The 20,798-nt window shown below is 46.9% G+C and overlaps 1 protein-coding gene across 4 annotated transcripts in view; it reads right to left on the bottom strand.

Moving 5' to 3' along the window:
* DBNL (drebrin like) overlaps positions 1–20,798 on the bottom strand; it is a 137,507-nt gene that overhangs the window by 27,602 nt on the left and 89,107 nt on the right. Inside the window, exons 11-13 of one of the 4 annotated variants that reach the window (XM_069214242.1) lie at positions 11,630–11,731; positions 10,929–11,021; positions 8,562–8,672 (exon numbers count right to left, since the gene is read on the bottom strand). In XM_069214242.1, coding sequence (XP_069070343.1) covers positions 8,562–8,672; positions 10,929–11,021; positions 11,630–11,731 — 306 coding nt within the window. The remainder of the gene's footprint in view (positions 1–8,561; positions 8,673–10,928; positions 11,022–11,629; positions 11,732–20,798) is intronic. The other 3 variants (XM_069214243.1, XM_069214244.1, XM_069214245.1) reach the window with 3 other exon arrangements.

Raw genomic sequence — 20,798 nt, 5'->3', positions numbered from 1 at the left:
GGTCCATGAAGCTTCGGTCGGCCCGACCAGGCCTGAGTTGGGCGCAGGTGCCTCTAAGGGTGGGTAAAGAAGTTGGATCCGCCGGTACCGAATTGTCGATGACAGATGATACGGGATCAAAAACAATACTGACGAATTAGAGAGTTTTCAGGACTTTTCTGACTCAAACTACCGGAGCAAAATGAAACCCGTCCGAACCCGTTGGCGGAAAGAAAACAATCTAAGATGGAGTCGATGCTCATGCGCAATGGAGCCGAAAAGGAGGGGTCACTCGATCCTGTGTCTGGAAAAGACTTCCTCGAAGAAAAACAACTGCGAGAGGAAACACGTCCGAACCCAACGGTGGAAAGAAAACAATCTAACAAAGGATTCGATGTCCATGTGCACTATTACCACAAGGAGGAGTCACTCGATCTCGTGACTCGAAAACCTTCTTCAAAGAAAAACAGCTTGTAACACTTCGAGGCCAACAGTCTTTTTTTGGGCCGAGCCATGGACTTCCGGCAGTGGCGTACCCAAAGCCTTCTGTTTTTTTCTTATGTGGGGATGCAGGGGCAGACGTACTTGCATGCTGGCTGGCTGTAACGGGTCTGTCTTCCTCGGATTACTGCTCTGACTCTGTATCTCAGACCGAGACTGCTGTCTGCAGTAGTAGTTCTTCTGTTACGTCTGAAATGTTCTCCAGTCTTCTACGCCATTTCCAGCCTTCTTGCTCTTCGGTCTCTTAGATTCTTTTTCGATCAGAACGATTGACAGACCTCACAGGTTTCCTCACAATGGTCTGGAGAAAGGCAGAGGTTGCAAACCAGATGCTGGTCTGTGTATGGGTACTTCGCATGGCACCGAGGGCAGAATCGGAATTGAGTCAGATCCATGAGGCTCTCCACGCGAACAGGCCTGAGTTGGGCGCGTGCGCCCCGAAGGCAAACAAAGTTGTTTACCGACAGTACTGCTGTTTCGATGAACGATGAATAATGCGATCGATACAATACCGACGAAAAATAAGGTTTTTTAAAGTTTTCCAAATCGAAATCTCAGAGCAAGAGCAAACACGTTCGAACCCGATGGCGGAAAGAAAATAATATAACAATGGAGTCGATGACCATGCGCAATGGAACCGAAGAGGAGTCGCCGCTCGATCCCGTGACTCTAAAAGACTTCTTTGAAGAAAAACAACTTGTAACAGTTCGAGCCCAACACTAGATGTCGGAATCCATATGCATAGCATGTGTATCTGCAGCTACACATGCCATCGAACATATATATGGAAAATGTCACTTGCCCAGTGTGCATCTGTTCGTGGCATGTAGTGCTTCAGATTCACATGCTATGCATAGCTTCCGCCATCTAGAGTTCGGATACTGGCACTCAGGTAAGTCCCATGTAACTGGTACCTCTGGTACCAAGGGCCCTGATGTCAGGGAAGGTCTCTAAGGGATGCAGCATGTCTTATGCCACCCTGGGGACCCCTCACTCAGCGCATGCACACTGCCTCACAGCTTGTGTGTGCTGGTGGGGAGAAAATGACTAAGTCGACATAGCACTCCCCTCAGAGTGCCATGACAACCTCACACTGCCTGTGGCATAGGTAAGTTACCCCTCTAGCAGGCCTTTCAGCTTTTTACAGGTGAGGGCATATGTGCATGAGCACTATGCCCCTACAGTGTCTAAGCCAAACCTTAGACATTGTAAGTGCAGGGTAGCCATAAGAGTACATGGTCTGGGAGTTTGTCAAACACGAACTCCACAGTTCCATAATGGCTACACTGAAAACTGGGAGGTGAATACCAATCTGACTTCTATTGTAGGCGGACCAGTTTCTGCCAGCCTGCCACACACCAGACATGTTGCTGGCCACATGGGGAGAGTGCCTTTGTCACTCTGTGGCCAGGAACAAAAGCCTGTACTGGGTGGTGGTGCTTCTCACCTCCCCCTACAGGAACTGTAACACCTGGCGGTGAGCCTCAAAGGCTCACCCCTTTTGTTACAGCACCCCAGGGCATCCCAGCTAGTGGAGATGCCCGCCCCTCCGGCCACTGCCCCCACTTTTGGCGGCAAGGCTAGAGGAGATAATGAGAAAAACAAGGAGGAGTCACCCACCAGTCAGGACAGCCCCTAAGGTTTCCTGAGCTGAGGTGACCCCTGCCTTTAGAAATCCTCCATATTGAGTTTGGAGGATTCCCCCAATAGGATTAGGGATGTTCCCCCCTCCTCATAGGGAGGAGGCACAAAGAGGGTTTAGCCACCCTCAAGGACAGTAGCCATTGGCTACTGCCCTCCCAGACCTAAACACATCCCTAAATTCAGTATTTAGGGGCTCCCCAGAGCCCAGGAAATCAGACTCCTGCAACCTGAAGAAACAAGAAGGACTGCTGACCTACAAGCCTGCAGAGAAGGAGGAAGACGACAACTGCTTTGGCCCCGGCCCTACCGGTCGGTCTCCAACTTCGAAAACCTGCTCCAGCGACGCATCCGACAGGGACCAGCGACATCTGAAGCCTCAGAGGACTGCCCTGGACTAAAGGACCAAGAAACTCCTGTGAACAGCGGCCCTGTTTAAAACCAGCTACTTCTTTGCAACAAAGAAGCAACTTCCAAAGACTTTACGTTTCCCGCCGGAAGCATGAGACTTTCCACTCTGCACCCGACGCCCCCGGCTCGCGATCCAGAGAACCAACACCTCAGTGAGGACTCCCCGGCGACTGAGAGCCCCTGAGTAACCAGAGACGACCCCCCTGAGCCGCCACAGCGACGCCTGCAGAGAGAATCCAGAGGCTCCCCCGACCGCCTGTAACAAGGGACCCGACGCCTGGAACCAACACTGCACCCGCAGCCCCCAGGACCCGAAGGAACGAACTTCAACGCAGGAGTGACCCCCAGGTGACCCTCTGCCTAGCCCAGGTGGTGGCTGTCCCGAGAAGCCCCCCCTGTGCCTGACTGCACCGTTAGTGTGACCCCCGGGTCCCTCCATTGTTTCCTACCTGAAACCAGACGTCTGCTTTGCACACTGCACCCGGCCGCCCCTGTAACGCTGAGGGTGTGTTTTGTGTGCCTACTTGTGTCCCCCCCCAGTGCTCTACAAAACCCCCCTGGTCTGCCCCCCGAGGACGCAGGTACTTACCTGCTGGCAGACTGGAACCGGAGCACCCCCATTCTCCATAGGCACCTATGTGTTTTGGGCATTTCTTTGACCTCTGCACCTGACCGGCCCTGAGCTGCTGGTGTGGTAACTTTGGGGTTGCCTTGAACCCCCAACGGTGGGCTGCTTATGCCCCAGAACTGAGACTTGTAAGTGTTTTACTTACCTCCTAATCTAACCTTTACTTACCTCCCCCAGGAACTGTTGATTTTTGCACCGTGTCCACTTTGAAAATAGCTTATTGCCATTTTTACAAAGACTGTACATTATATTGTTTTTATTCAAAGTTCCTAAAGTATCTAAGCGAAGTACCTTACATATAAAGTATTAATTGTAAATCTTGAACCTGTGGTTCTTAAAATAAACTAAGAAAATATATTTTTCAATATAAAAACCTATTGGCCTGGATTAAGTCGGAGTGTGTGTTCCTCATTTATTGCCTGTGTGTGTACAACAAATGCTTAACACTACCCTCTGATAAGCCTACTGCTTGACCACACTACCACAAAATAGAGCATTAGGATTATCGACTTTTGCCACTATCTTACCTCTAAGGAGAACCCTTGGACTCTGTGCATGCTATTTCTTACTTTGAAATAGTATATACAGAGCCAACTTCCTACACTACTGCAATGTACCAACGCATGATGATAAATGATATTCCGATCAGTGGGCAGATGTAATTGCTCTAAGCTCAAGACAGGTTGAATATCATCTGAGTACATATATAATTTTACCCACATTTACTGAAGGAGATTGACCAATGGTAACATGTAGATGCTAAAGAACATGGGTGAAAGAATGGACACAGCACCTCAGGGTGGATGAGGACAATCGATCCAAGGGTTCTTACAGAAATAAAAGGGGTTAACCACTTAATATCCGTTTCCTGGCAAACAATGGGGAAAAGTATGTTCAAGACCGTATACTCTGTTGGTGTTGAATGCAGCTCACAAAAGAGCGAGTGCCCGAACGCTAGCCCTGTCTATTTCCATTCCTAGAGTGTTTAGCGTGGATAGTAGTACCAGCTCAATACTATCTCCTGGACAGAATCCTGCTCAGCAGTTTTCAGCAAGCGGAGACTCCAGAAGCCTGGAAGAGGAGATGCCACAACTTTTTTTTTTTCCCAGACATTTGACAAGGAAAGGGAGCAGGGAAAGAGGTTTAAAGTTTGATATTACCGACAAGGCTTTTTTGTATTTTATTTTTTAGCAAAAGCGATGACTGTTTGCCAATCTGTAGGGATTCCTTGTAGACAGTGAGTTGTTAAAAAGACAGTCAAAGAAGGAGCCAGGCACGTTCTTTCTTTATGTATCACAGAAACAAGGCCTGGGTCAAGGGGGGAGCCAGAGGGGTTGGCACATGATAGAATATTGATTATGTCTGATTCTGCTAAGGGCAGGGACAATAATTCTGATGTCTGGAAAGTAAACTGGAAAGGTACCAGGGAATCCAAAGAAATCAATGATGGCTCTAATTCAAGTGAGGAGCGAATCATTTAAATCTTTTTCAAATAATTAAATAAAATAAAAGGAGCGCAGGTCATACTGTTTTTGTGATGGGTTAACAGGAAGGGGCGACTGGTGTTCTTGGGCAAAAGGGGCATTACCTTACCACCCTCCGGGGAGAGGCAAGAACACAGAAATAAACAGAGCAGCTGAAAAGAAATTACTGCACGGAGACAGTGTGCTGAATCTCCTGGGTGAACTTTGCAGATGTCCTACTCAGCAAATACCAGCCGGCAAGGTTTATTTCGACCTGCAGGTACAAGCTCCAGCAGTGACATCACAGGGGAGGGAGTGCAGAGTTAGAAAGCCATGGACCCGTTGCTTTTGGGGTTCATAACCAGTGGCCCTGAAAGGCGGTGGCAAAGCTCTATTCACTTCAACGGCTGGTGGTGGAGCAGGCCAAGGAGGGAGTGAGTGGCAACAATTTGTGATCATCATAGAGGGGAAGGCTGCAGGAAGGATCAGGGGGCTGCTCTCCTGGCAGTAACACATGTTTGGTACTGCATGTGGTTTCATTTTGAAAAAAACATTATGGAGCTGAGCATGACGGAGTGCTTCCTTATCTCATCCATAGAGGCCCAAGAGAAGGAAGGAACCAGCTGCCGACAACAATTGCACTGGTGGACTAAGAGGTAAGGGTGCAGTTAAGCGTCTGCATTAGGGGCATGTCACCCTCCCCCAACCTCACCCCATGCTTTGACAGCTGGGGGGGGGGGGGGGGGGAGGTGTTCTTGATGGGCATCTTCTGTCTGCAGCTCAGAAGACAAAGGTTCAAAATAAACTGAATGAAATGGTGGATGGATGCATGGATGAATAGGTGGATGGATGTAAGAATGGAAGAGTGAAAGGGTGGATGAAAGGATGGAGTGAAAGGATGGGTTGATGATGAAAGGATGGAGTGAAAGGATGGGTTGATGATGAAAGGATGAATGGATAGAGGTAAGAATGGATGAGTGAAAGGGAGAGAAGGTGTATGAGTGGATGGAGGGTGGATGGATGGGTGAATGGATGGAGGAGTGAAAGAATGGCTTGATGGATAAAGAAAGAAAGGAATGAGTGAACAGATGGATGTCAAAGTGTAAAAGGATGGATGAGTGGACGAATGGATGATGTGACAATGTGGATGCATAAGCGAAAGGATATATGAGTGAAAGGATGTATGTAAAGATGGATGAGGAAAACAATGGATGGACAAGTGAAAGGATGGGTAGATGAGTAAATTGGTGAATTGATGGGTGAGTGAGTAAAAGGATGGATGGCTGAGTGAATGGGTAAATGGGGGTGTATGAGTGGATGGATGGGACGAAGGGTGTATGGATCGGAGTAAGAATGGATGGCTGAGTGAAAGGGAGACTAGATGGGTGAGCCAAAGGGAGGATGATGGATGGAGGTAAAGGATGGATAGATGGAGCAAAAGGGTGGTTGGAGGAGCGAAAGGATGGATGGATGATTGAAAGGATGGATGAAAGGGGGGTGGTTAAGAGAAAGGATGGATGGTTGAGTGGATGGATTGTTTTGATGGAATGGTGTCCTTGGACCAGTGGCAGCTCTCCTTTATGGGCTCCACAACTACACTACTCCCTTTTTGTGGTCCATTTTCATTGTATCAAGAGTGAATAATTATTCACTTTTGGTACAATTAAAATAAAATGCATCCCCCGCTTCAGGCCAGCGACAAACTGAGGCAGCTAGGGACACTGCTTGCTGACACAGGTACTGTGAGCATGTCTGTGTGACTGTGTGTGAGTTAAAGTGAGAGAGTCAGTGAAGAAGTAAGTCAGCGTGAGTGAGAATGAGTGACAGTAGGGACGAGTATGTGCGTGAATGAATGTGTGAGGGAGAATGACAGTGTAACTGAGTGTTACTCAGTGTGAGACGCAAAAAGACTGAGTAATTCAGAATGAGTGGGAATGAGAGAGTATGACTGAGTGAATCTAAGTGAGACAGTAAACTTAGGGGGTTATTTCCAAAAGGCGTGAGCCATCGTATCATCACTTTTCTTTTTTTTTTTTCTTAAACGCTCTAGTGGTGCAGTCCTCTCAATCATATCTTTGCGTGAAGGCGAAATCACCCTGCCTGGCTTTGCATGGCCTCATAGATATGGAGTAAGGGAAGGTAGCACAAAGGAGGCATTCCATGGGTGTTGCAGTGGGTGCTCCCACGCAACACCCATGGGTTTTGACACTGCCCCAAGTTTACCAAATCATGTAAACCTGTGGCTGCACCAAAACCTTATGCCTTCCTAGAGCAGGAATAACTAGGCGATTTTTTTTCATTTCTCCTAATTTTCTCCTCTGTCCACGTGTGTTGCATTTTGCAGCACACATAGAACGAGGACAATGCTTCCATGGATTGTTTTTGTGCAGGAAAGTGTCCCTTCCTGCAGGAAAAACAATCCTGCCAAGAACGCAGAACAAGGGTGCTGCGTTGGTGCTAGGCACCAAACTGTGCACGGATGCTGGTTGAAAGGCCATGAATGTACTGTCTCTCATAGATATGGTACATTCCTAATTTGGCGTAGGGCAGCGCAGCAAAAAGACTTGCGGTGCTGCCCTATGCCAAATCTTTGTAAAAGAGGCCCTTAGCGCAAGAAATTCTGCGAGAACCCTTCAAGAAGAAGCTCACTGGAATTTGAACCAAGGATTACACCCCACCACTTTTAAAGGTCACCAGCCACTATTGCTAACAGAAGAAAGGAGGCACTATGGATGGGTAAAGTGCAAAGGTATACGAAAGAGGGATTTATAGAAGTTTTAAAGCTTGGATAATTTGGTTTTCATAGACAGCTCTTTATGTGTCTTTTAAGGCAGATTGTTTAAACCGCTAATGGTCCTGTAATTCCGGGGAATAATTATCCGCTATGCTCTTTCAGTGCATCTCATTTATGATTTCAGGTCTAAGAAATCTGTAGAAAATCAAATACTGAATGAATGTGAAGTGGGGTGGTTGGTGGAAAGGGACAGAAGTTGGACAAGAAAATCTAGAGTTTGGAATATATTTTGGTTAAACTTGGGAGGTAAAAGATTCAGAATAAAAAGTAGGCCAGCCAAGAGAAATATATCTGCAGATTAATGTGAAAATGAGCCGGTTCAAGGTTTTTCTAATTTGTGGAAGCCTTGGGATGTAAGAAAATTATTGTATTGGAAGGGGGCTCGATGTGGAGGGGTTAGCCATTTCAAACTAATCTAAAAAAAATATTGGATCATTAACACTGGAGACATTATCAAGAATGTGAATGGAACCTGCCCTTAATAAAAACAGTTATTAAGGAGCTGACGTGCCTTATGATTGGGTTGATGCAACAGCTCTAGACAAGCCATGCGGAACATGGAGAGAAGGAGCTCAGCAGTCCTGGGAGGGGTCTAGACACAAATGTAGGCCTTCAAACAGAACATCAGGAATGTAGTCAAGGACAGCATTACAGGCATAGTCCATTAGGTACTTTGCAACAGAAGAGTTTGATCTGAGGGATACCCCAACTAAATGCACTGTTCTATGTTGACAATGTAGTCATAGTGTTTATCCTGCTGGTACTACCATCAGTGTGTCTTCTAAATGTTTCTTCAGAAGCAAGTCTCAATGAAAAACGATTTTTCATTTAGGGGATGGAAGAACATTTTAATTTCCATTGCCCAACTTGTATTAGAAGAACATTTTGTTTAGTTGACAGAGAGAAGCATGTCTTGTGATTCCCTTATGGCTGGTGTTCTCAAGGGAAGTTCATCTTTTTGGGACAGAGTGACAGCTGAGAAAGGTTAGAATGAAAGGAAAGGATATTTTCACCCACAGCATGTTGAGTGAAACTGTTCTCTCCGTGCACTACACTGGATCTCGCAAAAAAACATTTACATTTTAAGAAGGAAGAAACATGGATAATTGATGAGACTGCAGTATGGCTTTGAGACTAGTGCAACCTTTTCGTGGTGGCTCCGGTGGTTCCTCATACAGGTCGTCTTCATCCTCTTGCCGATGCTGCGGCTCTGAGATCCGGGCTGCAGGCTTCACAGGATTCACATCATATTTATCTGGGGAAGGTGAGGGAGGGATCAGGATGAGTTTAAGGGACATGTAGGTTCATTTTATTAAGGCACCCCTACACAACAGTGATTCCTTAATTCTACAGACTGGTCTGATATTTGATCTTCCATTACTTACCACTTTATTACCACCCAGCAGTGACTATTTAACTCGCAGAAGTCAGAAAAGGGATAAGCTATCTTCTGACTCAGTTGCCCTGTTGTGCCCCAATGGAATTCATCTTCTGTTAGTGGTTCTCTATAAGCAGTTTGTGATCAAAGGTTGGAGTTCTGACCTCTCACCTCTGAGTGGTAAGTCCTTGGCCACCTCGTGCTGCCATTCTGGACCCTCCCCACGACGACTGTTCTACACCCAAAGCTGCAAATCTGGTATTTTTGTTTTATAAGCAGTAAGAGCTCTTTTATCTTGAACTGCTATTATGACCAATTCACTATATACAGAGAGTAATACCCGCTCCGCTGAAATATAGTAGTTCCTTTCTTCTGCATAAGTAGGTAAAGGTTTGATGTCCCGTGCTGAAAATCTTACTTCCCAATTTAAGGAGCAAGGACCGTTATCTGATCAGTAGCTCCAACATTCTACTTTAAAGCAGGAGTTCCCTATTCTGACCGTTTTCTACTATAGGCAGTAAAGACATGTTACTCTTGAGCTGCAGCCCTGCTGCTTAGACTGAATGAGATCCCTTAGAAGAATATGAAGGCACTGATCAGAACAAGGACATAGGTCAGTAATTAAATAAATCTCACTTTTTGGGTTTTGAAGGGTGTTCCTTTAAGGACATGTACAGAAATCCTTTCAACTATATCAACGGGATCTCTCTAGCAGTGCCAACAGAGCAAATCACGCTAAAAAATTAAAATGCTACCTGGCTAAGTCTACCTGAAAATGTTTGATACCTTCCGCTTCCTGTATGGGCTGGTTGACCTGTTTGCACTTTATTACATGTGTGATTTCCTTTGATGTGGGGTCTGTTTATGCAAAGCATAAATGAATGCTCCAAGTCAACTGGGCCTCTTGCCAAACGTTGCCTTACTACATCCATGATGGATTTTGCAATTAGTTTGCTTTGCTAGTGTATTCCTTATTTGGTTTGGTGTTTTCTGGAGACTGGATTCAGACAAGTATCTAGGTTAGGCTTTGGGTTAGCCTTGGAGGCAGTTTGTTTTAGCTACTTGGCATGACAACTTTTATGTCTGTTTCAAGACTATATGGTATGAAGCAGGTCTTGAAGCTCTCTGGCTCCCTACTGCTACTGCAGTTTACTGTCTTTTGTGATTGAGTTTTATTGTGTTATTTAATTTTTCAGCATTTTGTTTGTAGTATGTAACTTAGTTGTCCTTCGTTATGTCTGAATCTACTGGCATCATTTGAAAGACTAGGGGGTTACCTAGACACCGCAAGATTGTCTTTCAGCCTGCTAAGGTGGAGGCCCTGTCTAAACCTACCCCTCAGCAGAAGGCTTGAGACATCTCCACTTGCTGAGGTAGAGCATTTTTCACTACAGTGCTTCTGTCAACAATGGAGGAAGTACTTCCACTAAAATGTAATGCTATGCAAGCTACCACTTCAGGGCAGCCCACTCAATCTTATTTTTGTTTTACAAAAACATACCTCCAAAGTGAGAAAAATGTTTCTTAATATTTAATATGCATGCTGTTTTCTCCTCGCACACTGGGGACCTCGGTCTTCTCCTGCCTGAATCCTCCATGCGGTGCATAGCGAACTCAGGCAGGAAAAACCAGCACTAATTTGCAGCATTCCCCTGCTCTACCAACCACTAAATGTTTCCTTTGGTCCTTTTTATTGTTTTATGTTTGGTTCAATGGCATACGCAGATGTATGAATTGTAACCAAGCATGTCTTTCTTTCAAGATATCCATCTACATGATATCCTGTACAAAATGTACATGTTTGCGATGTATTGCACTAGGAACTATTTACTGTGCGCCTTTTAGACCAGCACGGGACACCACTTGTTAAATGAAAGGATACACCTGATTACCTCCAGTGGGCAGCCATATCACTCCATGAAATGTGGGGCTCTCTCATGACTTACCTTGGAAAAAGTGGGGGTAAGACTTTCAAACTATGTACTTCGGTGCCTCATGTCAGCAGTACATGTCCCATGGGACTCCTGCCCCTGTGCAAAACTAAGAGGCACCAATAATTTGCATGAAGAAGCAAGATTATTTAAAAACAAGGTTATTTAACAGGACTGCAGATCAGGCTTTGTATTTAGTGACCTTTTTGTGTTGGCTCCGGGGGTTCCTCATACAGGTCCTCCTCCTGCTGTGGGATCCGGCCTTGGGGCTTCATGGGCTGCACCTCATGTTCATCTGGGAGGTTGGAGTGGAAATCAGTTTGAGCTTTTCAGTGACACATTAATAACCTTAACTGTATCATCTATTCAAATGAACACCAGGGTGATTGTTCCTTCTGGAAATCAGGAACCCCACTTATTCTTCTACTGATCACCAATTTGTCTCAGCCGTGAGGGGACACATCCCATTGGAGAGGAGACAATAATTTAGCTATACTTACATTACCTTTAGATGACGTCAGGATCTTCCCCCATTAATGAAATAACTTTTTCTCCCCAAGCCTTTGGAGATATCTTACCACGAGCAACACTTCTCAGCTCTCTCCTTTATAAGCAGTGGGAGCTAAGTTCCTTTGAGATGAAGTTTCAAGCTTCCCCTACTGCAGGCTACAGATTTATACAATGTAGGGAACTGAGAGTGCAAAAGGTAAGTTATGTGTGAAACAGGTGGCATTAACAGCATGACGTCAGTGACGTGGAGGAATGAATCAAACGTCCAGGTGTACAAGGCCTATGATGTAAGGAATATATAAGACTATGTGTACTACGTCAGTGACATGATGATCATGGTGTAAAACCACATGAATAGTCCAGTGGTCCACTGTATGAAACAGGGAGCAGCACCTTTTGAGACAGGGGCCACCTGCCGGACGGCTGGGCTCACAGGCGAGGCTTTGGGCTCAGGTTGGCTGCTCTGCTTCTGTAGGAAGGGGCTTCTTAATTTCCCTGGAGGGAAAAAGAGCAGCAACAAACATGGCAGAATGGACAGACAAGGTATTCATAATGAACTAAAGACATTTCACACAAAAAGAAAAACACAGACTTGGAAATACATGAAAGACAGTGATGAGGCATGCATCCAGGCCAGAGACCGGGTTTAGCATCAAAAGCATGGAAGACATGTTTTGATGGTCTACAGAGGCACACAATAGACCATGAGGTGGCATCCACATACAAATGAATGTGAAAGGGTTCACTTCAAGCATGATTCGGAGCACATGCAACAAAGAATATAGCACATGCACATTTCAATCTTAGAGTTCCCGGCCTGGTTGACTGATTCTAATATGCATAGATGTGACAGGTGTATGACAGCAGCCTTACTGTGGTTCTCGATAAACTACAAATTACTCACTTATGGTATTCCTGTTCCTTAGTGCCACTTTAATCATATACATGGAGCAGACACTAAAACCAGGAGAGTACCAGAGGACATGCACTTGCACTTAAAAAATAAATAAAAAAAACTGAGCGGAAGCAGGCCATTGAAGTGCCCCCTCCATCTTTCTCTCCCCCACCAGACACCCACCAAGTTCTTGCTATTTTAACTGCATTTAAATATAAACGCAGGATGGAGGTATAGAGAGGAAGTCACATGAATGAAGAGGCTAAAGGACCAGAGCTTCAACTGTTACCTCTAAAAATAAAAAACACACTTGCTATTATGCTCTAGTCACTTCAGTAATATGCTTTGGATGATTCCCAAAAACGACATACTCTGAGGAGGGTATGTATTTGACGTATGTGTATGTACAAATACTGTTATTACTAAAGGAAATACTGTACATAGTAGGCCTCTGGACAGACACAATGGGCCTGAATGGTTACCTCAGGAACAAATTACTTACTTTCGGTAACACCTTATGTGGTAAAGACTACCTAGCAGCAGATTCCTTACCTTAGAATTATCCCCATGCGTCAAACTGGATCCAGAAAAGTTTTGTGAGCAGTACCCCTGCACACTGGTAGGTGGCGTTGTTCTGCTCCGCATGGCATCAGCTTCGTTCGCGTCAGAAGAGTTGTGCCCGGTGCCTATAAAGGCACCGCCCCATGCGCTGTTGGTTTCTTTTTGCGACTTTCCATGCAATGAGCATGGAGCCACGAAGAACACTGACCACTGGTCTGGAAAACTAGGGCCCTGAAAGGTAACAGCCCTTTCCATAGAAATCTGTTCGCAGAGCAGGGTGGGTGAGGAATCTGTGGCTAGATAGTCTCTCTACAAGATAAGACAATACTGAAGTAACTAGTTCATCTGATAGAGATTTCTGGTCACAGGCTCCTCACCTTGGAATAGATACCCAAAGCAGTACCTCTCAAGAGGTAGATCTGCAGACAAATATTTCACACGAGGAAGTCCGACAGGACCGAACTGGCAATGTGCCCATCCAGACGGATCTGACTGTCCAGGCAGTAGTGCTTTGTGAATGTGTGCAAAGAAGCCCACGTTACTGCCTGGCAGATGTCCAAAACCGGAATTCTGCATGCTAATGCAGGGGTCGCAGCTTTAGCTTTGGTGCAGTGAGCATGCAAACCATCAGGGGGTCACTTATTGGCCAGTGTGTAGCAGATTTTCATACGGAGAACTATCCATCAAGAGAAGGTCCACTTCTCCAAGGCCTGTCCTTTCTTCACTCCGACATACCCTACAAAGAGTTGGTCGTCCACCCAGATTTCTCGTGTGCGGTTAAGGTGGAACAACACTGTTTTTGGGTTCAGATGGAGAAGTCGTTCCTCTGCCACATCTCTCTGAGGGAGAGCATAAAAAGTAGGGAGTGATGTACTGGCCTACATGAAAGGCAGTGATCACTTTTGGTAGAAACAAAGGTGACATATGAAGCACCAGTTTGTCTGGATAGATGTTGAAGTATGGAGGCTTGGATGATAAAGCCTGAAGCTCATTGACCCTCTGGGCAGATGAAATAACCACAAGAAAGGCAGTCTTGATGGTAAGTAGTCTGTGAGAACAATTGTGTAAAGGCTCAAACTGAGCACACATAAGGAAGGTGAGGCCAAGAGTGAGGTCCCACTGGCTGCTCAGTTGGCATTTCTAAGTGGCTGAGAACTTAGTGGGGGATTCATAGATTCGGCCTATGCGTCGGAGGGGTGGGCGCCTGGCGTGACCCCTCTCCATTTAATGTTGGGGGTGGGGGGGTGGAACAGAACCTCCGTGGCTCCCTCCAGCTGCACATGCAGTCCTTAAGGTCTGGAAAGACGCGACAGCGTCCACAGGGTGGAAGGGTCGACTCACATTAGTGACTCACCTGTGGCTGGGCACCGTTCTGCGAGAGACAGCGGGCTGCAGGGCTTTTAGCAGTGGAATCTCATCAGCATCTCTCGGCTGGGATATGCAATTCACATAAATTCAATTACGCCCTCTAGTGAGCTTCAGAAAGAGTTTGGCCTCTAAACTTTGTCACGCCCATATAACCTATATTACATCCTTGGATGAGATCCTGGAGTTCAACCCCTTAGAGGGCAAAATACCTTGGACAAATATCTCAGACCACAAGCTTTCCAACATTTATTAGTTGCTGGTGGTTAAGCCCCCTGACGCCTTTGGGACCCTGCAGGAGGCCTGGTTGCGGGATTTGGGCCCCTTTCAGTATGGGAATTAGAGGGAGGCATCCCAGTACTGGTTGATTCAGGTACAATACTTACATTGGGTGTACTTCATGAGGAAGAGATTGTGAAGGACGGGGCTGATTGAGTCAGCAAGCTGCCTATTCTGCCAGACCAAGGCAGGAGATTGTCAACATACTGTTTGGAGCTACAGTGTTAGCTCCCTTTTGGGAGGGGAAGTTTCACTGTTTGGAGGGAGGGAGTGTTGAGTCTACCCTGCCATGGACCCCGCAATGTGCCCTGCTGCACATTACCATGGGATGGATGGTAATAGATACATAAGTGAGCCTTGCTTTGGCTGGGCCTTGTCATTTCCAAATAAGACAAAGCGAGGGCTTGTAAGGACACTCAGCACCCCCCACCCCCCTGGAGGTTTGAAAGGAAGGTCTATGGGGTTGGAGCACCTGATTTACATAGTCAGAGGGTGCCCCAAGAAGTACTACCAAATAGGAGATGGATGGGTGGCCTTTCATGGGATTTGCCTGGAGGGACACCCACATGTCAATGTGGCCATTAAAGGCTGAAATCAGAGCATTTGGTACATAATCCGATGTAGGGAGGGAAGGGGGAGCAGGGTGTGAGGTGAGGTGCAAGTTATATATTAAGACACAGTGGGTTGTTGTGCTATGGGAGACGGTGTTGTTTTCTGTTTGCTTGGGTTTTCTGTATTGTGGGACATTCATGGTTGTTGTACGGCAAAGTTTGGGGGCCCACTGGTCCGCATGTGAGTTGGCCCGGGTTAGGACAGAGCCTGCCTGCTGTATGCCACCATTGTTGTAATAAAAATGCTTCAGATTAAACAAAAACCCTGAGGTCCCACTGAGGCACAATGAAAGGAGAAGGGGGAACAAATATTGCAGACATTTCAAAAAACTATTTACAATAAGGGATTTGAAGAGGGATGGCTGGTCAGAGAACCGCACAAAAGCTGAAATGGCAGAAAGATAGCCCCTAAGAGTGCACTGGGCAGAGACCTGCTGGGCAAGATAAAGAATGATGAGAACCTGAGAAACAGGGGCAGAAAGGGGAACAAGCTGTCTTTCTGTACACCATGCCAGAAATTTTACCCAACAACAGGCATATACCATCTTGGTGGAGGGACACCTGGTTGCCAAGATAACATTACAGACTTTGAGAGGAAGGTTGAAAGCTGTCAACTGTTGCTGCTCAATCTCAACGTAAGAAAGCGAAGAGTTGACAGGTTCAGACAGAGAACCCCCGCTGCTATGACAAAGAACCTCCCTGGAGGGGCAGCCGGATTGGAGGATGATGACCATGCTCAACTCCTTGGGATACCAGACTCTCTGTGATCAGTCCGAAGCCACAAGAATGACTTGGGCCCGGTTGTAACTGATCTTCTTGAGAGCTCTGGGCAGGAGTGTTTATGGGGGAAAGTGGTACAGGTGGCTGGAGCTCAACTCAAGACAAAAAGAACTCCAAGCGATAGCCACTCTGAAAACCCCAGTGCGCAGGAGTGAAGACGTTTCATCTTCTCATCAGTAGCAAACAAATCTAACCAATGCTCTCCCCACTGATGAAAGAGATCTTGCACCACCATCAGATAGAGAGGTCATTTGTGATACACTAGGCATCGACGGCTGAGTTTCTCCACCCTGGCATTCAGAGAGCCTGCCAGGTGTTGAACCACCAAGGAAAAGTTCCAGGCATGTCCAAAAATGCTGGGCCTCCTGACAAAGGGAACACAACCCCACCCACCCTGTTTGTTGCAGTAGAACATGGTGATGGTGTTGTCCATGAACACCTGTAAAAGCCTTCCCTCAATGGAGGGTAGAATGGTTTTCAATGCCAGCCGGATCACCTGGAGCTCCAACAGGTTGATGTGGAGTCTGGATTCTGTCAGAGACTAGAGTCCTCTGATCGCCAAACCTCTTCCAGATACCCCCCTCCCCACCCCCCATCCTAGGAACAATGAATCTTTCAACACTATCAAATCTGGTTGCAGAAGAGAGAGTGATCTGCCACTGACTCAATCACAGTATTTTAGCCACCACTGCAGGTCCTTTGCAGTTCCCTCTGAGACATGAACCATGCCAGAGAGATTCCCCTGATGTTGCACCCACTGGAACTTTAGGTCCCACAGTGTTACCAGCAGGATGCAGGAGACCAAGAGTTCCATTAGCCTCAGAATCAGTCTCACAGAAAACCAGGTCAGAGGTTGAAACATTGGGCATCATACCCTGAATATCCAAGACTCACCATTCGGGAGGATAAGCCTGAAACTGCACCATGTCCAGAACAACTCAGATAAAAGGAAGCGTCCTAGAGGAAGTCAGGAGTGACTTTGGCATGTTGAAAGTGAAACCCAGCATGTACAGGAGGTCCACCGTGGTCGCAAAGTGGGAGGCTGACAGCCTGGGGCGGGCCCACCTTCAACAGCCAGTTGTCGATTTGGAGGAAGGCTGGCACCCCGGATATCCACAGATAAGCTGCAACCACTGCCATCACCCTGGTGAACACCTGAGGGACGCTGGTGAGGTCAAAGGGGAGCACAGTGAATAGAAATACTTGTGACCTACTGTGAACCGCAGGTAGTGCCTGTGGGCAGGCAGGACCGGGATGTGAAAGTATGTGTCCTGCAAGTTTAAAGCTACCACCCAGGCTCACAAGTACAGGGCAGACAGGACCTGAGTGATTGAGAGCATTTTGAACTTAAAAAGAGTGACAGGCAGATTGGGGTAGAAGGGGTCCATGCAAATGCCCAAGGTCCTGGCCGAAGCCCTGCTATCCTTGAAGTGCTCCAGCACTAAATCTACCTCGTCTCCAAAGAGATGGGTACAATCACAGGGCATGTCCATAAGTGATGCTTGGACATCCCCAGAACCAACCAGAAGTGGCATTCTAAGGTCACTGTCAACGAAACCACTCTGCCCAGTGAATCAGTGGTGTCCAGTCCACATTTTATTGTGAACTTAGCTGATTCTCTCCCATCAGCAACAGACTGGGACAGCATGGCCTGGGCCTCCTCCGGAACCGTTGGCAGCACCAGCTCAACCATATCCCACAGAGCGTAGGAATAGCAGCCCAAAAGACATGTGGTGCTCACGTAGTACCAGGCTGGTGGAAGAAAACATTTTAGTTCCTAAGTTTATCCAACCTTTTGGATTCCTGATCTGGTGGTGGGGTTGGGAATGCGAAAAGATTTATGTGGGAAGTGAAGGATTGGACTACTAAGCTCTCCGGGGCAGGGTGGGCGCTGTGTGATGAGTTTGGGGTTCCCTGGGGTGGGGTGGTGGTGGTAGCGGGCAATTGTCCCGGTCACAGAACCACATCCCAAGCAGGACATCAGTAAGAGCCTTGTTAAACAGGAGAAGTAGTTCTGAAGGGGACACTCCCGGCTGAAGCACTTCTGTCAAAACATTCATATTGACTGCCACCGAGGGCAAGCTAAGATCCAGGACCTCAGCAGTCCTTCTCACTACCATTGCACATGACGCTCCCTTCTCTGTAGCCATGGAAGTGGGAGAAATCAGGTCAGTACCTGGAGAGGCGTCCAGTCCACTAGCATCCAACTCCTCACACCAGTCCATGTTGGTATCATAAGGCTGGCATTCTTCAGGGTCACCAACCCCTCCCAATCCTCCCAGAGTCAAAGCCATAAGTAAAGCAAAAATAACAGGGTGATGGATGGAATTGATCTCAGCCACTGACAATCGCTCCAGCTGCACCCCAATTTGGACACAGCCATATGCAAATCAGTCTACACCCAGATCCCCATGGGAACAGTCTAACCTGAACTGCCAGGCTGGGTCCTGCCTGGAACGGAAACAAGCATCCTGGGACTGGTTTCGGGATATCACCCCCTCATCAGTCAGGCTAGCTTGAATCCATGGGCACAGTGAGCCTGGGACCCACGTCAGGGCATACCCAGCGCACTTAGGGGGGCAAATGTAAAAACAACAAGGTGATAGATGGGATTCTTGAATTATTCACAGCCACTGGCAATCGCTCTGGTCCGAAACCAATCAATCATTTTTTTTGCCCACCACGCCACCCCAGTTAGGACCCAGCCATGTGTAAATCAGTCTTGACCCTGATCCCCACTGCAACAGGCCAGGTCCTCCTTGGACCGGAACAATCATCCTGGGTCCAGTTTCAGGATATCACCCCTCATTAGCCAGGCTAGCTTGAATCCAGTGGCACAGTGAGCCCGGGACCCATGGCTGGGCATACCTGGCGCATTTAGGGTGGCGAATGCAAAAACAACAAGGTGATGGATGGAATGCTTAAATTAATCTCAGCCACTGGCAATCAACTGGGGCCATCTTTCAATCCATTACTTTTTGCCCACCTTCCCACCCTAATTTGGACCCACCCATATGCAAGTTCAGGCTCTGGCCTGTAAGGCATGATTCCAGTTGGCACCAGAGTCAAAAGGCACCCCTACAGCTCCCTGTCAGAGTCGAGATCAGAATGGAGGTGGCGATGGGTGTGTCAGCATAGAGATCGGCACTCTGGAAGATCAACCGACCAGTGCTGATCCAGATCCATCTGAAGATCCAAGGAGCCCGACTAGTGCCAGAGCTGCTGCCGTAAATCCAGTATTTGCTCCTCCCAAACCAGCGGAGCCTGAAGGTGCGCCAGAGGGAACTGGCCACCCAAATATGGGGTGCATGGCCTCATAAAATTATTTTAATTGGACAGGGGGCACTCCAGCTCCCGGACATTTGGGGAGGCGCAGAGACAGCCCAGGCGATTGCCAATGCTCCCTTGTCCCGTCGACCAACAGATGAGGTGAAGTCGGAGAGCGCTTCGATAACTTCTTGTGGTGGGACATACAGAGTGGCCCAACGACTTCAAGAGCGACGAGGATCTCAGACTCCACGACTGCTCCCGGGACCTTCCTCTCGACTGGGATATAATGATTTGTGCGGCATTGAGCCACCAGGAGCCTGAGGGAGCGCTCCCTCAAGGCCTTAGGGTTCATGGCAATTATAGCAGGTCTTAGGATCGTGGTCGCACTCAAGGCACCAAAGCCATACAAGATGCGGTTCTGTCACCAACATCGAGAGGTGACATGCACTGCAGGGTTTCAAGTCGGCCTTCCTAGATCACATCCCTGCCACACCAGGAGGAAAACGTCAGAAAGATCTTGACAAAACATCAAAACAAATTGCCAAAAAGGCACAGAAGGAAAATAATTGGCATCAGTGCACTCGGGTGGCGCCTATATAGGCACTGCACTCGTCACTTCTGGTGCGGATGATTCTGACGACGTCATGCAGAGCCAAACTACACCACCAACCGGCATGAAGGGGTACTGCTAAGAAAAATTGCAGGGTCCAGTCTGACGCCTGAGGATAATTGTAAGTTAACAAATCTGCAGCTAGAAGCTCCATCAGATATCCCGTGCTTCAAGGAACAAGGGTGACTTAAAGCAAAAAGAAACAAGTAGGTCCATCATTGTTATGCAAATTTTGCACAATACATTAAGGAGTGTGTAGGGTAGAACAGAAGGGTGTGTATAAAGAATAACACAAATGAAAGGTTAAATGGGGTGAGGGAGTGGAAAAGAACTGGGAGAAGAGAAAGTGGGATTATTTATGTCAAAGAGAGAGAGAGACACCAGAGGTAAGATTTAAGAGCAATTTTAAGGTGGTTAGGGTGGACACTGAATTGAGTTAAAATGGAAGAGCATTCCTTTGAAAGAGATCACAATTGTGGAAAGAGAGACCGAAATATTATCTTCCAGTGGGTCAAAGAAGAGACAGCGATATTTGCACAGTGCAAATGCTAAGATGGGAAGTGCGATAGAGACTTTCAGCCACGTAAAGTGGTAGGTAGTCCATGAACCAAGTTAAAATCCAACACAAAGTGTTTGAACTGCGCTCGTGTTGCATGAAAGCTAACCAACCTTTTATCAATGGTGAGAGGAGGATTTGGGGGGAGTGAAAGTGCAAAGTAAACAGAGGGAGAGTGGAATTTCATAAATTATCTACTTGTGCTGTTTGAAAAAAAAACAACAGCTTGTTCTACTGGTGTCACAGTGTGGTTACTAGTTATGGCACTATTACCAGTACTTCAGTTATGTTAATAGCCTCTCAGATAATGTTGGCCCTCAGATTATATCAGGTTTTAACTTCTAGCAGGGCTCTGATGTCCACAAGCACTGGCTGCCTGTAGGCAGGAAGTGGTAGTTTCAGGGTTAAAATGCCAAGTGAGTCTGAACACATCCACTAACTAACCTGTTTAAGGCTATTCAAAAACTCTTCTTTAAACCCGTCCCACTGGAAAAGGGTAAAAATGTACTACTGGCAGGAGTAAAATGTTTCCAAGTTGGAGAAAAAAATGTGTAGGTAAAGTTAATGTGCAATTGCACAGCAGATTTTCGCATCAACAAAGGTACATATTTATTTACTAATGGAAAAATGGTATT

Source organism: Pleurodeles waltl, chromosome 11, assembly GCF_031143425.1.
Source record: "Pleurodeles waltl isolate 20211129_DDA chromosome 11, aPleWal1.hap1.20221129, whole genome shotgun sequence".
Taxonomy (NCBI): Eukaryota; Metazoa; Chordata; class Amphibia; order Caudata; family Salamandridae; genus Pleurodeles; species Pleurodeles waltl.
Note: the sequence above shows the minus strand (reverse complement) of the source record. Positions and strands in the feature narration are given on the sequence as shown.